Source organism: Catharus ustulatus, chromosome 1, assembly GCF_009819885.2.
Source record: "Catharus ustulatus isolate bCatUst1 chromosome 1, bCatUst1.pri.v2, whole genome shotgun sequence".
In the NCBI taxonomy this organism is placed as follows: Eukaryota; Metazoa; Chordata; class Aves; order Passeriformes; family Turdidae; genus Catharus; species Catharus ustulatus.
This window is the reverse complement of record NC_046221.1, coordinates 146,913,459-146,926,214: the sequence shown is the minus strand read 5'-3', so window position 1 is coordinate 146,926,214 and position 12,756 is coordinate 146,913,459. Positions and strand designations below refer to the sequence as shown.

At 34.5% G+C, this 12,756-nt stretch overlaps 1 protein-coding gene across 3 annotated transcripts in view; it reads left to right on the top strand.

Annotated features, from left to right (window-relative positions):
* LOC116996510 (CUB and sushi domain-containing protein 3-like) overlaps window positions 1–12,756 on the top strand; it is a 614,657-nt gene that overhangs the window by 329,411 nt on the left and 272,490 nt on the right. For all 3 annotated transcript variants that reach the window (XM_033060271.2, XM_033060262.2, XM_033060252.2), the window contains 2 exons: window positions 10,498–10,680; window positions 11,837–12,163. In XM_033060271.2, coding sequence (XP_032916162.1) covers window positions 10,498–10,680; window positions 11,837–12,163 — 510 coding nt within the window. The remainder of the gene's footprint in view (window positions 1–10,497; window positions 10,681–11,836; window positions 12,164–12,756) is intronic.

Below are 12,756 nucleotides of genomic sequence, written 5' to 3'. Positions count from 1 at the left end.
GTCTTCCTCAGACCTGCTCCTAATCCATTCTCTACCCAGCTTGCTGGTTGCCTTGGCCCAGATGCAAGACCTTTCACTTGACCTTATTGAACTCCGTGAGGTTTACACAGGCCCCACTCTCATGACTGCTAAGTGCCACTGAATGACATTTCCCCAGCATGTCAACTGCACCACACAGCTTGGTGGTGTTGGTAAACTTGCTACAGATGCCCTCATTCCTGCTGTCCATGTCATGTTAAACAGTGCTGGCCTCAATAGCCGACCCTGAGGAGCACCACTCACACCTGATCATCAGCACTGCTGTGCAACACTAGGGCAGATAAAAAGCTGTATCTAGTAAGCCTTATGAAGTAGCATGTGCAGGGATTTGTACCACAGGACAGTAAGCCATTATTTGAATCTGTCTTGTAATTTTTATGTGATACTGTACTTTATAATAAGTATACATCGATAAGATTCCTGAAAAATATTTCCTAAATTGAAAAAACTGAATTTTCCCTTTCTCATCAGATTTATTGGAAATGCCTTTAAAAAAGACTATGAAAAATTAGTTCGTTAGACCTAAAACAAAGAAATTGTGTTGTGTATCAAGGAAAATAAAATGTTAGTGAACTATTGTAATTTAATATGTTTTAAATGTCTGAATCAGTCCTTTAGTTTTCTGTGATCCTAATTTCTCTTATATTTCTGTTTCAATAAATAGCATTACTATTTATATTCCAAGTTGTGTAAGCTGTCAGTAAAGTTCAGTACAGCAAGGGGGTGGACACAAGAAGGAAAAAACAACAGGAAGAAGAAATGGATGCTTCTATATTTTTTACATGGTTATGTTCAGTGTCCTGTGCTTGGTCTAAAACTTATAGTTTAGAAAAACATTAAACCATCCATTAAGTATCTTTATAATTTAGAGACCACACTTTTATTTTCAATCATTATTGATTTTTATCTTTAAAAATTTGATATTAAATTGGATGTACATGCAATTTGGAATGTAACACTTTCCTCTCATGCAGTTTACATATTTCTTAGTCTTTTTTTGCATGTGCAAATATGCACATAAAGTAGATCACATGCAACTTGTAGATAAATTTATTTCAATACACGGACTAAAAAATTTACTCTCGTCATCATATTGACATTTTTCCAATATTTTAATATTACACATTGGACATACAGTCACAGTAGTAATCTTCCTGGTGTAGTGATGAAATTCCTGTCTAAATTTTGGTCATTCTTCTCCCATCCATATGCAAATAAACTCCTTTTTCTAATTTGTATATTTTAACCGTAATAGAGAGTGAAACAATAAAACATATTGGCAAAACCAATTCATTACTTTGAGGTTGAATCATCAGTTCCTAAGATAAAAACTGGTTTAATTATTCTTTACTGTTTAGAAATTCTGAAGTTTAACTGATTTTTTGGGCTGAAATTATCTGTGCAGTGGCTATCTCACTTAAAGTGCTTATGTACAAATTAATATGAAACACTTAGTAGCTTTAAAGAACATGATTTCAGGAAAATGAATTCCATTGTGACCAGTAAAAAACAAAACAAAACAAAAACAAACAAGCTCTTTGATAAGTTTTAACTTTCTTGAACGTTGAATCGGTGACCTGAAATTTGGCAAGGGATATCTAACCAGATTCAGTTTGTAAAATTCTGATTTGTATAGGCTTACTCACTTGTTTAAGAGGATTTAGCACACAAAAACTGAAATCCACAAGAGCTTAGTCCGAGCTGCGGTCTTATCAGAACTTCTAGCAAGGTTTCTCTCTCTTATTTTTTTTTTTTTTCAGGGTAGGGGGTGTGAGAGCACTTTATTTCTAACTTGGAAAAAGTCTACATTTGACAGCCAGGTTTACATGAAATTTGTACGCATCTCTGTACTGGATAATCTTGGCTGACTGCAGCATGTCCCTGAAGCTGCTCCCACTCCTCCTCAGCAAAACAGGGAGGAAAATAAGAGGAAAAAACTCGTGGGTTGAGATGGCAATGGGAGATTATTTACCAGTTATTGTCAAAGACAAACAGATTCAACTAAAGGAAGTTTCATTTGATTTATTGCCAAATAAAAACAAAGTAGGATAGTGCAAAGTGAAAACAAAACTAAAAAATTTCCTCCGCCTCCTCTTTTTCCCAGACTCTACTCCTTTATTCCCATATCTTCTACATTTTCCTTCACCCAGGCGGTAAGGGTGGATTGAAAATGGGGAATGGGATTTGTGGTCAGTTCATAACACTTGGTCTTTGCTACTTCTTCCTCCTCATGCTCTCCCCTGATTCAGTGTGGGGTCCTTTGCATCGTCTGTAGTTATTTTGCAACTGCTCTAGCATGCATCCTTTCCATGGGGTGTGCTTTTTCAGGAGTGGACTACTCCACTAGTTGCAGATCCCTTCAGGGGTTATCCATGTGCTGCGTGTGGGACCATCCACAGGCTCCAGCAGAGACCTCCATGTGCTGCAGACAGCCTGCTTCCCTGTGGTCTTCGCCGTGGGCTGCAGGGGAATGTCTGCTCTGACATCTGGAGCACTTCTCCTTCCTTCTCTGACCTTCACATTTGCAGGGCTGTTTCTCACGTATTTTTATTGATCTTCTGTCACAGTTGCTTTGCAGCTTTTTTTTTACTCTTTCTCAAATACATTATCACAAGGGCACACCATTGTTTCCGATGGGTTCAAACTTTGACCAGAAGTAGGTCCTTTTTGGAGCTGGCTCTGTCCAATATGGGAGCAGCCTCTTGAAGCCTCTTCTCACAGAGGTCACTTCTGCAGACCCCTGACTACCAAAACCTTGTTGTCTAAGCCCAGTACAAATGCATTAAATGACTTTTGGAGCAAGCCCTGCTTTGCGTTCATAGAGCTGGTCTGGGAACTGTTTCGTATATGTGTGTGTATGTGTGTGTGTGTTTGGCAGAGAACAGTATTTGTTCTGCGTTTTGGGATTGGGATTTTTTTGATGTTTGGTTTTAGTTTGTTGTAACTTCCTTTTGGATAGATACAGTTGTCTTGTCTCAGAAGGGAATTAGTGATCAAACTAGGAAAAAGCTGGTTGAAGGATTATGGCCAGAAGCTTGGGAAAGAAAACAAGCCACATAAATAAGTCTTGGTAACTGTTTCTCTAGAGATTTTTCTTTTTTACACTGTTCTGTGAACTTCTGAGAAAGGCAAAAGCAAGGTGGAAGTAACAGTCTTACATCCTGACTAGATGTTTAGCTCAGCAAAACTGAAAAAGTTTAAGTGACAATAAAGTTGATAAAGTTGCTACCAAATTAAAACCTTGGTGGTTTTGCATAGTCACATGTATATTCATCATGTGATGCAAGGAATATTTATTAAAGTTATCGGAGGAAAAATTACTGATTACCATTAAAGGAAAGTTGCAGAGCAGGTGCAGGTTGCCTTGATCAATAGATTTCAAAGGCTCAACAGATAATATACTAGCTGCAAATAGATTAAATGTTTTTACAGGCCAACTCTCTATGTATCAAGAAATAAATTCTTGATGATAGCTTCACCAGTCTTGGGTTTGGACTTCTATCTGTACACATTTACCATTAAAGATGAAAAAGAACAACACTATGTATAACAAAAGGATCAAAATTATCTGTACAATGCTGACTCCCATAGTGCCAGAAAAACATCCCTTGAATGAGTTCATTTTCATTTATATGTTCTTCAAAAGCATAATGACATGTGGAGATGAAGCTATGAAACATTTTATTTTCCTAAAGATTTTCTAAAGTGGAGTGAAAGGCCTTAGACAAATCATCAATGACACAAATGAGATTCCTGTTGGTCATATTATTAAAATAGGGTATTGCATGTTCTAATCATGACCTAGATTACTTTGTACACATCAAAGGACCACATTCTCAACAGCTCCATTTCTTTATGATGATTAACAACATGCTTAGATTTTATTTAGTCATTGGAAGAAAACCAGTCAGTCTTATTTTAAAATGAGAAAGGCCCCACCACTTAAATATAGATGATTCATGCACAGAAATTATAGAATTTGTGTAACTGCTAATAAATGAATTTTAGTCTTAATGCTACCTTGAAAATTATTTCAGACATTTCTGCATATGGTGACTAGCCATCTACATTGTTTTTCCCTTTAGACAGGTCAAGCAGTAACCGTTGGTCTAAGGGATATTCTGTGTATTTGCATTGAAATTGTCCAAGTTGCATGAAATTTTTCTTCAAATTATTCAGTGATCCATTCTTGGTCCAGCTGAAATCAGATACATTAAGGAAAAGTCATCCTGAATTAGCTAACTATGCCCCAAAGTAGTTGCTCCAGATTGAAGCAGCTGCATAAGGAAAGCAAATGTAACATGTTTCTTTCCAACCCATTGTCCAAATTCTTGATAGAGCTAAGAAAGGTGTGATTGATTAAAAGCCATAGTGTTTGGGAAGCAAAGGGAATTGAATAGGCAAACAAGAATTTAAAGATACAGATAAACACTGCAGTTTCAGAAGAACACAATGTCACTCTTGACATGCATTTTCACATCAAAATTATACTGAAACAAAGCAAGTATTACTTCAATATGACTGAAGGAGAAAGACCATACTGACAGGGTTTGGGACAGTAGAGGTATGAAGGCAAGAGAAATCTCTTGAGGCAGCATAGGTGAAATATAAACATTGTTGCTAGTTCTCACAACTTTAACTGAAATTCTTTAAGTGATAAAATACCAGCTGTTTTTTCAAGGAAATCTGGAATTAACAAAATACTGTGATATTTCAATAGAAATCTAGGAAAGACCCAAGTTTTTGTTAATTTTTATATGAATGCGAAGTCTCGTGGTGAGATTAAATTGTTTGTGTGGATAGAATGCTACATAACAGTTCATGTTCTAGACCTCAATTAAGAGAGCAACTTATTTTATTGAAGGTGTGGTTATTATTTAAAGCCCCACAGGGCTCATTCAGACCAGACCAGCTTATTTCTGGCTGAATAGTAAAAAACTCAACCTTAAATATGTAACGCAGTTCTGAATAGGAAGAGAAAGAATGTCTACCCAGAAAGTCTTTAAATACCTAAAATATATAATGGAACATATGTATGAAATATTTTATGCTAGTAGTGGAAAACTTCAGATAAATTATGCAATAAAAATCATGCTGATATATCTGCTGTCCCTCTGAAATGTCTGTTGTCATGGAGAATGGCTGTAACTAGTTTTCTTTATGCTAGAGGTGTTGAACACTTGTGATATACATAAAATATTACTTTTAATGCTGTCTACCATTGTTTTCTTACTTCATTCTCAGAAGAACTCCATCTGACTTTCCTATGTGTATCCTCATTTAATTAATTACCTCCTTTTTTCATTTGTGAAATGTTCAAATTCTGGCTCATCAAATTATATGATCAGGAAATGAGAAATACCCTGACAATTGGCAAAATTCAGCAAGGACAGAGAAGGTTATCACCACACACATAGTAGGGAAAGAAAAACTCTTTTTTATAGATTTTCTTTTCTCCCCGTAGAATTTGGGGAGAATAGAACTGACTCTATACCCTTGAATGACTGTTCTGTATGACACATTATAGACTAAACATCCCATTAATTCATATAGGGAAAGACTGTATGCTTAAATCCTCCTCCTCATCTCCTTTCCTCCTTCTGTATACCTATTTCTTGGGTAGTAGGACCCAGGAGCCCAGAGAAGGTGCTGGAACACTGTAATGGGTGTCTCACCTGAGGCAGTCAGGCACAGGTGGAGTTTTCTTATAGTTTGGCTACAGGCATCATTCCATTCTGTTTGTATTTAGAAGCAATGCAAGATTCATTCCCTGTCTTCACACTTGCCAATTACTAAAAAAATAACCACAATACACATTAGACGAGATTCTTCTTTCATATCTTTTAGGCAAACAAGGAAGCAAAAAAAGAAAATAAATATAAAATCTATTATGGCCATAATTGAGAATGAGAAAATTACACTAGTTTTTCTGGGTAAAAATAGTGGTTAAGTTGATTTTTTTAAATTTATTTTTAATATATCTGGATTTTCTGAGATATGAATTCTGTGGATAAAAATTTAATCATTAGAAGGAAATAAGGGTATTGATTACCTTTAAAATATAACTAGAAATCATATGGCAATAGACATTTTCTTCTCTCACAAATGAACTTCCATCCTTTGATTATAAAAATACTCACACTGTAACAATAATAGGTAATAGACAAAATAATCTCTTTTACTTGAATATTTAGGAGAAGGTATCATCTGTTAGGTGATTCAAATTTCTGTTTGTTTACTGATATATAAACCCTATTACAAATAAATGTAACCAATCTCCAATCTATTACCATGTAAATTGGTAAGCACATTCTAAGACTGCTGAAATTGGTCCAAAACTCTTTGTCTGCTATGTATCTTTAAGATGATGTTTTTTAATATATATATACTATGAAGACACATGCTATAATTTACATTATTTATCATCCTGGTTTACACTGAGAAATATATATGTTCTTGATTCATAGGTTATTAGTTTTTATTTTCCCAATTTCTACTTTTTCTGTGCCTTTTCTCCTTAATATTTAAGTTTGAATTTTCAGGATAAGATAGATGATGTGGTGGATTGATTCTGGCTGAATGTCAGGTGCCCAGCAAAGAGGCTCTATCACTCCACTCATCAGCAGGACAGAGGAGATTAAATATAACAAAAAGTTTATGAGTCAAGATAAGGGCAGAGTTACCAGTCACCATCAGATGCAAAACAGTCTTGACTTGGAGAAATTACTTTAATTTACTACCAATCAAATTCTGAGAAAGATAATGGGAAATAAAGAACTAAATCTTTAAACACTTTTCCCCCCACTCCTCCCTTCTTCTTGGGCTTAACTTTATTCCAGAATTCTCTGCCTCCTTCCTCTCCGTGGCACGGGAGGACAGGGAATAGGGACTGGTCAGTTAATCACACGCTGTCCTTGCTGTTGCTTCCTTCGCATGGGGTCCCTCCCATGGGAGACAGTCTTCCACAATCTTCTTCAATATGGGTTCTTCCCACAGGCTGCAGTTCTTCTAATGTGCTTCTTAATGGGCATAGGTTCCTTTCATGGGCATAGTCCTTCCACTATCAAAACCTCAGCATGCAAACCGAAAGATGATTATAATGACACTGGTTCCTTGGTCTTTGCAAGCAAACGTTACACAAATTGCCTCCCTTATTTGAGACATTCAAGAGCTGTCTGGACACAATCCTGTGCAATGTGCTCTGGGATAACCCTGCTTGAGTAGGGAGGTTGAACCATATGACTCACTGTGCTCCCTTCTAGCCTTACCTATTCTGTGATTCTGTGAAATATTTGATGCTATATTTTTCTCAGTTTTCGAATAAGAATATCCTGCATTGGGAACATAAGCACAACAATTTCACAAGTTGGATATGTGTATTCAGTATATAAATTGTACATACAATGATATTTCAAAGTGGGATTACAAAGATTTTTATGCATTACCTTGCAAAATGTCAGTGTATTGATATATGGTGGTGAATGCTTATAGCTTTTTCATAAAGAATTCAAATATCAAACAGAAAGTTTTATCCTTTTGAATCACATACTTGAATTTCCTTTTCACATACTAGTATTTATTTCATCTCTACTTTTTGTTTTAAAAATACAGTATGTAATGAATTCAAATGCTCTTTTGCTAATGACTAAACAAATCTAGTTGTGTGTCATATTTACTTTGATTCAATCAGTAAAACAAATAATGAGCATTATTCTGAGATGTTAAAGTAAAGAATGATTGGTCTTGCTTGGTGTTTCCCTTAACGACTACAGATTTGGAATCTCTGCTGAAGTGATAACAAGTTTTCAGTATTGCACTTTTCCAGTGTGCACCTGGGATCTCTTTTCTTTCAAAATTGACTTCCTTATAGAAATGACATTCTTATATTTTATTTACTCTTGAGTTATAGGAATGGAAAAATAGACAAGTTACTTCTTCAAACCCTAACTCCAGTGCATTTCTGTCAAAATGTATTTGTTTTTACGTGACCATTTCTTTTCCCCAAGGCCCCTTTTAGTCACCTCCAAAATGGGCCTGTCCTTCACAAAGAGAAAGGGTAAGAGAAAAAAAACACATTCTTGTCTTGCCATATTGGGGGCTACTGTAGCTTGTGGCTCTCCCTTCGGTATATCATTGGTTAGAAATCTGCAAAATCTTTCAGTGAGACATACCAAAGTAGTGTAAGGATAATTTAAAATGAAAGGAGATGGTTATATTAATTTTCTTTACATTATCCTTTTACTTTTCGCTTAAACGGATATTTTTTCTAGATATTTCTTGTTAGAAAATATTTTGGTAATTTTTAACTTAGTTCAGTGCTGTCAAACTGCTAACTGTACAGATTTATTTAGGCTAATTGCTTTTTTCAAACTTAGTATGAAATCCTAAGTTTATCTTTTTTATCTTTCAAAAAAAGATGGCTTTCTAACATCACCAGAAAACATCCTTCCTTTTACTGTTAATATCATTCTTTTGTGAAACAATTTTTGAAAACAGATTTTCTTTTCTGTCTCAAAAACCTTAAAATGCAAAAGAACGTTCCTGATTCATTGTTAACAAATTTAACAAATTTTATGGGTAGAGGTTATTTTTTCCTTTTTATAAGACTACAAAGGAAACAAGGACTAATTACTAGAAATAATATTAGCATAAGGTACTGCTTTTCCCCTTAGGCACAAATAGCAATATTTTTGTATCACAGTGGTAGAGATCACAGGAAAACAAATATCCATTCTAGCCATCTCATTGCAGCTAACATGAAGTGCAAATCTCAAAAAGCAGAATGAATCATAAAAGGGAATAAAAAGAAGCCCCAAAAGAGAGTAAATTGAAGTAGGTATAAATACATTTACTGCCTAATCTATTTTGTTTGAGAAAACTGCAGTAAACTACATGATATGGTCACTTGCTGGAGAACTAGTTTATAGAATACATGTGTTTATAGAATACATTTGTTTTCCCAAACAAAATATGAAATTACTTAGACACTTAGAATAGCATTAATCTACCAGGACAGCCTAGGAGAACTTTGTATTTTTTTTTTTTTGGTAGTTAAAAATTGAACAGTTCTGTAGGTTTGACGTTAACAGCCCCACAAAAAATTGAAGACAAGAGAGTGAGTGTGTATTTTCTTTGGGATAACTTATGTTGTTTTTCAGGAGAGCTGTAACCTTTTTTTGAGGTCTATGATCTCAAGATAAATTGAACTTGGTTTTATCCTTTTATAATAATGAATTATATCAATCCTTTGCTAGAAGTGTTTGGAAAAAAAATACAAATAAACCAATAAGAAGTGTTCATGGCTTTTTGTGCTTTTTATTTTGTTCTTTTTGAGTTTTCCTTATCCAAATAGAATAATAAAGCCTTTCAAAACTCTGTGGAATACTTTTTAAAATAATCTTCAACTCTTTTTCTGTTTCTCATTGATATGGAGTGTTCTTTATTTGCTTCTTGTCACAAATTTAATTGTATGTAGAACCTTAATAACTGAAACCTTTGAGAAATCAAGTGTATGCTGCTGAAAATATTACCCTAGAAAAATTATTTAAAATCAAAGCACTTGCTATGTTTTTTTCCTTGTACTTAAACTATCATATATGGAAATGTGAAAAAAAAAAAAAAAACAACACAAAAAAAAATGTTGCAAGACCTTTAAAGAGAAAACCTCAAACTATGGTACAAGGATGTTTGTTTCAGTCATTACATGTAAATTTTTAAAAGATTCTTCCATGCCTGTAACTACTGAAAGTCCAAAACAGGATGTAGCTTGAGAGAGTATTATAACTCTAATATTTGTAGAAATAGTAGCTATTCAGGTACCTTGCAGTTAAGGCTACTGGGGTGAAATATTCTTTGACTATAGAGAAATTACTTTTACATATGTTTACATAATGTATGTGCATCTAAATTTGTATCTACATTTATGTCTAGCCTCCTTTTTGCTGTGATGAATTATTTTAGTGCCACCACTCCCTTATTGCCATGTCATTGGTATCTCAATTTGAGCTGTATTGCAACATGGACAGTGTTTGCACATTGGAGAGCTGATCTCTGTTTCTACTTTTAAGAATTTATTTTCTAGAAGTATTTTACTTAGTTATATTATTGTTTAAAATTTTATTAAATAAAATAGGGTAGAAATACTTTTCCTCATATCCTTTAATTTTCTATTATTTTATAAACACAAAGAGTTTTGATTTTTCTAATCCCTTGTAATGGTTTAGCTGTAGACAACGATTAAGCCCAACACAACCATTCACTCATTCCCCCTGGTGGGATTCCTCATGCAGAATTTCCCCCCTAAGAAGCTGGGGTACAGAATCAGATTCAGCGGTGCATCTTGACAACTGTTTTTACATAGATTATTTCAATTTGCTTAGAATTTTCTATGTGTCAGTATATGCATGCAGCGAGTTTGTTTTATTCTTCTATAAATAAATTCCTTATTTATTTCAACAGAAATTGAAAAGGAAAGCTGTGGGGATCCTGGAACACCATTGTATGGTATTAGAGAAGGGGACGGATTTTCTAATCGTGATGTTTTAAGGTTTGAGTGTCAGTTTGGATTTGAATTAATTGGAGAGAAATCTATCATTTGCCAAGAAAACAACCAGTGGTCTGCAAACATACCAATCTGTATTTGTATGTACCAAATATTTTCTTCTTATTATTTTTAAGGCATTGTGATAAACTTTACTTATAGGTTATTATTTGTGTGATTGATTTCAGAGTTAGTAAAAAGTAATTAACATTCCTGACAGGACAGATTTACTTTTTCTTGGCAGATTTGCCTAATGTACTTGCCCAAGGGACAGGTTCTAAAACTGTTGAAACACATTTTTTCTCATATACCAACTCTTAAAGCAATTCTCCTTATGTGCTTTGATATAGTGAATTATTATTGGTTTGGTTTTGGTAGGATTCTCTGGATGTAATTATGTAAATTATGTATGGTACAATTTTGATAGCTAGTCTTATAAATTAATATATTTTCTCAGATAAGAAATCACTGAATTGAAATCAAGAGTTTAAATTATTTGCATTTTCCCCATGTATTTTATATAAATACCTATTAACACTTTAAGTATTATAAGTACTTATAGCTCTCTTCCAGTTGCATTATATAGCATAACTAAAATATTTGCATTATATAGCATAAATTGCATTATATAGCATTGGTATATACAACGTTGTGATAGTTTTTTTGTGGCAGCAACTTTGTTAACTTTTCCACTAAAATAGTATGGATCAAATATATTCAGAGTGCAATCAGTTCCTTTCCTCTCTACAACTCAATTTAATATGGTTTAACTGAATTTATTGAACATAATATGTTATCCTGATAACAACAAAACATCTCCTGTCTCTTTGAGGCTTCTTAATTTCTCGTGCCTCTGTGTCAACAACAAATGAGAAGGGCACTATTGACTTTCTGCCCTTTTAATGCGCTCAGTGGGAGGTCTGCTCATCTAAATAGTTCTCTACAAGAGAAAATAAGTGGTGTCAAGTAATTGTTATCAAGGGTAAATTGTAAAGACTGCTGTGGATTTCTAATGCAACACATATATTCTTTATTTCTTGTGGGGTCTGTTTGGGAAGTAGTTTTATTGAGAGGAAGGAAATAGGAAAATTGAAAAAAACAATCTTCTTTCCAGATTCACGTATCACCACAAATAGCAAATTATTCTGTTGAGATACTCAGCAGGTTTTAAGATTTCTTACAAAAACTTAGCACAAAACCAGTCCTTGTTGAAGTGTTTTATTCTGTTATCTAATTTATCTGTCCCTTTTTTGGCAGTTCCTTGTCTTTCCAATTTCACTGCACCGATGGGAACAGTTCTTTCACCTGATTATCCAGAGGGATATGGGAATAATTTAAACTGTATCTGGACAATAATTTCAGACCCTGGGAGCCGAATTCATCTCTCCTTTAATGACTTTGACTTGGAATCTCAGTTTGACTTCCTTGCAGTTAAAGATGGCAACTCTGTAGATTCCCCCATAATTGGAACATTTACTGGTGCTGAAGTTCCTTCCCATCTTACCAGTAATGGTCATATTTTGCGTCTGGAATTTCAAGCTGATCATTCAATGTCAGGACGTGGATTTAACATCACTTATAACAGTGAGTAATTGTATTTTGTGTGTGTGTGTGTGGTTTTGTTTTCAACATACAGTCTAGGAGATAGGCATAACTATTTAAAAATGATGGTGTGGTAATACACATTAAAGTAAATCCTGTGTGCCTAAAAATTCCTAATATAGGTGTTTGCATTATTGCTCCAATACTGTGCAGGGGCTGAAAACACATGTATTATTCTCAGTTATGGCTTTAGAGATCATTGTGGTAGAAGTGTTTGGCAGACGGACATATCAGGCCAGTTCCAAATTGTGTAATAGGACTTTACTATATTTGCTGACTACGCAATTTGTAACACATAATATTAATCACCACCTCTGCCTGTACAAAACTTTTGTTCTTGAAAACTCATATGTTCAGCAGTGAATATATGTAATATCCTGGAGCTGATGGCTACAATCTGTGCTAGCTCCTTGTCACTGCATTTAAGGGAGCAACCATAAGAGCTCTTTGATCAGTCAAACCACAGTGGACTTGCCCTTTTTTTCCCCTGTTTTACCTTCCTTACTTACTGACCACACAATAATAATTGAAGGTGATATCAAATATCTCCTCCAATACTAAATACTATTAGCATT